Consider the following 5,532-nt stretch of genomic DNA (forward strand, 5'->3'; position numbering starts at 1 on the left):
CCTCATTTAATCAGGTGCAGCTAAAACTCAATAAATCACCTAAAACTAGTTATAAAAGTAGTAAAGGATCCTTTCCAATGAGAAGCTAGAGTTAACACTATGTTTGGTTTAAGGAAAAATAAGAGGAAAGAAAAGTAGTGGAAGAAAAATGAGTGGAAATTTTCATTTTTCTTTGTTTGGATACCAAAGAAAATGGGAAGGAAAGAAAATTTTGGTGTGGGTCTGACAAAAATTTTTTTCCATCTATTAGAAGCAAAAAAACAAGAAGGAAAATATTACTTTTGGTGTATTTACAATACTACCCCTAATTCTATTATTATTAATAATTATTAATATAAATTTAGTTTTAATAGTTTTAATACATTATTATAATAAAATTTACATTTAAACATTATATATGTATTAGATAAATAATTTATAAAATTATAATATTTTATAATATTCATAAAATTCAATAAAACATAAATAAATAAAAATATGAAAAAAGAACAAATATGTCCCTAACCTTTTGTCCCGCGGACATTTTTGTTCCTGACCATTGAAAAATACTTTCAAGTCCCTGACCTTCACAAAACTTGGACATATCAGTCCCTCCGTCCAAATGCCTCCATCAGGGATTGATCCGTCCAAATGTTTCCGTCAAGGACTGATCCGTCCAAGTTTTGTGAAGGTCAGAGACTTAAAAGTATTTTTCAATGGTCAGGGATAAAAATGTCTGCAGGACAAAAGGTCAAGGACCTATTTGTCTTTTTCTCTTAAAAATATTTATATTTTATTTTATTATAAAGATATTAATATAATTTTATACCATTATGATTTTCTTTTTTTTTTTAATTTTTTTTTCATCCAAACAAAAAAATTTTCTCTTTATTTTTTTTTCATTCATTTTCTCTTCATCCAAACAACACACAAATAATTCTACTTTTTCTTTTATTTTCTTTCCTCTCATTTTCTTTCTTTCTATTTTTTTTTCTATATCCAAACAAAATCTAAAAAAAGCAAGTCCACAAGCCGTCAACCATGGACCCACACCCCCAAACAACTATCCTATTCACCGCTTACCGCTAATCACTTCGGGAATATGCTAACACGTGTCATTCCCTCCTTGGTTTCACCCAATCTTTGTGCATTATCGATATCATTATCATTATGTTGTGTGCAAAAAGAGAAAAGAAAAATAAAAATGATGAAATATTACGCTATTAGCCATAAAAACAAACAAAGCTGCTTACGACTGCCACCGCTCCTAACCCTACTTAACATTCTTAGCCAACCACGTGGAAACAACCATTTCAAACCATCCTTCTTCTCTTCACTTTTTTTATTTGTTTTTCTTTCTCGGTGTATCTTCTCATAATCTTTCAAATTCATTGGGGTTCGAAAATGAAAGGGAAAGCTACAAAATTAATATCCACCAGCAAGAGGAAATAAAAATCTTCCACAAATATCTTCAGTAATTATATATGCACGAAACAGCACGTTGCAATTATATATGTTGTGGCTCTCTCTCACAACCCCAATAATCCATCCATGTACTTATAAAAGTGATAAACAACTCTAATCTTAAAACTATATAAAGTATTATATATTTTAACTTAGCACTAATTTTAATGCGTCGATACCATCTCTCATCTGACCTAATCGGTTGATGGGTGTGATTCCAAAAATTGGATGTTTCTTTTTAGCCTTCCTTCTCTTAGCTTCTACTTTTTTTTTTTTTGTTTTATCATTATACTACTCACACATACACTCACAAATCCACACTTTCAGATTATTTTAAACTTCATTCTAGTCTCAGCTGGAGTTTAAGATTGGTGCAGCTTGATTAAAAAACAATGTCATTACCACTTGATTTAGACTTCTGCTGCTTAACTTCTACTTTTAAAACCAACTAAAATTTCATTCTCTTAATATACGAGACAAATGATATGAGACAAAAGGACTCAAATAAAGAATATTATTTATCCATCCAAATTTTTTTATAAATTAAGTCTAATTAAATTAAATAATAAAATTTAGAATAATATTAATTTTAATTAATTTTTATATTAAATTAATTAAATTAAACTTAGTTAACAAAAAAGATTTAAATGTATAGCATTATTTTTAGAGTAAATATCTTATTCGATCTCTGACAATTACTTCAAAAGAATAAAGAAGCCCTAAAAAAAACACTCAATCTGGTCCTGATATTTTTTGGGACTGATTAGTCTTGTACAAAAAAAAAACATTAATTTTTTTTTTGTCACAGAGACCTTATTATTTTTTTGAGGTAATTATCAAAGGCCAGATTAAAATTTCTTTTTTATTAAAAGCCTCATTGTCTTTTGAAATATTTGTTAGAGACCGTTTTAGATTTTTTTCCTTATTTTTAAAGAAAATACAAAAGGATTAATTTAGGATTGTCATAATTAACAATAAAAGAAGAATAATTAGAATTGGTAGGACTGAAAGGGCAAATTAAACTTAAACTCGTATTATTTTTGTATGACAAAATTTACAAGAGGTTCTTCTTCTTTGTCACATAGATATTTACAAGTAAGACCCATCACCCCTTAACCATTTTCGTTGATTTAACTCTTTGTGGCTACAATTAAAACACGCACGAATATGGTGGGGGAGCTGGGGTTTATAGTTCACACTTCACAGTGACACTTCTGACGCACGAGCAGTGCCATTGTTGGATCTTGGTTGCCTTAGAAGCTCAATCAGTTTCTCTGCCTGTTTCACGTGCATAAACGAGGAACACACCAACGAACAAACATTAGCTTTCACATTCTTGTTTAATCATATATAATGATATCATTAAAAGTATTTGATTCTCACTATGATTATCTTAATATAAAATGAAAAAATATATATATAATTTATTATAAACAAAGAATAATGGAATAAAACAGTGGGTTGTTTTTGGCAAAATGTTATGTGCACTATACAGAAAAGGACACGATGCAATTGCAAAGTCCACATATATAGCGGTCTTAAAATATTATAGTAGCAAAAAACTCAACCAGGATTGTGTAGAAATGTTCACACTGTAATGCATTCCGATGCAAACAATATCTACATTTTGGTGGTGCGAAGCAAACCATTTTAATTGGCCACTTAGAAACAAAAGAAGAAAGATACTAGTGGGTGGATATCCACTCTGCAAGGGAAGCTGACGTGGCAGTCACATACCATTCCTTCACATTGCTTAATAAAACCTCTATGGTATATCCCTAATGCATCTATGTAATAAATTTTCTGATTGAAAAATAGAAAAATGATAACATATTATATGAATATATTTATTATATAATAACTCAAAAAATAGAAGCTATTAAAATTCTAAAATAATGACTTTTCAAAAATAATTCAACAATTGTCTATAAAGAATAAGATAAAATAAACAAAGAAAGTGCACATACTTTTAAATTGATTAAGTAGATTAATAAATAGTAATGTATTTATTGATTTTTTTTTGTTAGCTTGGAAATAGTAAAAATAACTAGCCATTTAATTTTATAACTTACTAACAATAAAAAAATTCAATTTAAATTAAAATTATCTGTATTTTTATTATCATACCCATATAATACAAAATTTAATGATACTTTATCATGCCATCAAATCAAATAATGGTTCGATTTTTGTACTCTCAAAGTACCTTTGTACTCCTAAGAATTGAACCTCCTCATTTTTTGTTAAAAAAAAAAATAAAAAAATCTTTAGTAAAAAAATCAGACTTTTGTATTTTAATTTAGTTCACAATTTTTATAAAATATCAAAATTTTACAAGGCTAATTTCTTGCATAAAAGAGATAAAGGACCAATTTTTTCTTGCTGACCTTTTCTTTGGCGCGATTGGTGCCAGATTGGGACAAAGCAACCAAAGGAGGGATGGCGCTTTCGTCAAACACAAGCTTTCTGTAAGCCGCACTCTCTTCACAAATCTGCAAAAGTATAACCACGGCGATTTCTTTTTGCCTCTGCGTCCCAACCTCCACTATCTCTACCAGCACTGGAATCCCCCCTTCTGCCACAAACGCAGCCCTTCCCTCCGCTACTGTCACCACTACGCTCGCCACGTAAGCTGACTTGTCTACCATGTCTCCCTCCAAGTCCGCCATCAACTCCACCAGCACCCTCATTATCCCTGCCTTCACTGCCCTTACCTTCCATCATAGTAACAATTACAGTTAGTTAAACATTCCATTACCAATTAGTTACACTCCAATTCAAGTTAGTTACATTCTGTTAAGAAATAGTTAGTTATAATATCTGCTAGATCTTATATATTATTTCCATCTCAAAAATTGAAATCGCTTAAACATTTTTCTTAAAAATTTAGACACATGAATAATTGCAAATTGAATTGGACGATTATTCCAGTAATTTCACATATGGTACCTTGTTATCTTTAGTAGAACAGAGCGAGTACAGGGCAGTTGACGCGTCCTTCTTTCCGCGGACACTTCCGGTTTCTAGAAGCTTTACAAGCGGCGGAATCGCGCCGGCCCTTCCTATTGCCGGCTTATAAGCATCCACCTGCGACAGTCGGAGAAGCGCGCACGCAGCGTTCTCCTTTGCTGTTGAATTTCCTGAGCTCAGCACCCGAACCAGAGATCGAATCGCCCCGGCAGAAGCGATGGCATCTTTGTTCTCGTCACATAGGGATAAGTTGAGGATAGCTGTGACGCCGTACTCCTGAAGTTGAAGGTCTTGCGACGAAATAAGCGAAATTAACGGTTTGATCGCTCCAGCTTCAGCGATTCTAATTCGATTTTCCGGCTTATTCTTCGCAAGGAGACGGATCTCCATGGCGGCTTGTTTTTGCTCATTGACGGAATCAGAGCCCAGATCAGACACAAGCTGTCGGATTAATTCGTCGGAGTTGTCGGTGGCACAGGCAAGCAGGAGGCGGCGAGTCTGGGAAGAGGCAGCAGAGAATTCACCGGATCTATCGCTATTGCAATCACTGAAGGCGGAGGAAGAGGACTCCTCGTTGATGGTGAGATGGCTTATGCTGCGCCCCAAATAAGAGTAGTTTGTCGTGCTCTCGGTTCCCATGGTGCTGTTATGCACCGATTTTCGGGTAATGAGTATAATCGATTAGGTTGGACCAGGGGATTTAGAGTTATTGAATTTTCTTTTAAATTGATTTGTTTTGTGATAGAATAAAAAGAAGAGCAAGAGAGAAAGCTACAAATATATGAGAGGCCAACGTATGGAGATTTTACAAGTGTAAGGAAGTATTTGAGCGAGAGGATAACACGTGTGCATATTGAATATTCGGGGAGAGACTAAATTTCAATGCAAGCAAGCACGTGGGAGGGTCTTAAATGTGCTCGTAAAAGGATCACTGTTCTATGAGCTGTGTTTTCTATTTTTAGTATTCTGATATTNNNNAAAGACATTTTTAAAAATATTTTTATTTTATTTTTTAGATTTCAATCAAATTAATTTTATATATTTCAACATTATTCATGGTTCAATGACACTAGATAAAGTTTTATTTTATTACTTGTGAATCTCTCTATCTTAACTTAC

The 5,532-nt window shown here is 32.6% G+C and overlaps 1 protein-coding gene across 1 annotated transcript; it reads right to left on the minus strand.

Annotated features, from left to right (window-relative positions):
- On the minus strand, positions 2,449 to 5,312 carry LOC107605617 (U-box domain-containing protein 4). Its single transcript, XM_016307553.2, has 3 exons — positions 4,393 to 5,312; positions 3,831 to 4,157; positions 2,449 to 2,721 (listed from the first exon to the last, which is right to left on the minus strand). Exons 1-3 carry the CDS (start codon positions 5,050 to 5,052, stop codon positions 2,644 to 2,646), a joined length of 1,065 nt encoding a protein of 354 aa, XP_016163039.1. The 5' UTR covers positions 5,053 to 5,312; the 3' UTR covers positions 2,449 to 2,643.

This window comes from Arachis ipaensis, chromosome B06, assembly GCF_000816755.2.
Source record: "Arachis ipaensis cultivar K30076 chromosome B06, Araip1.1, whole genome shotgun sequence".
Taxonomy (NCBI): Eukaryota; Viridiplantae; Streptophyta; class Magnoliopsida; order Fabales; family Fabaceae; genus Arachis; species Arachis ipaensis.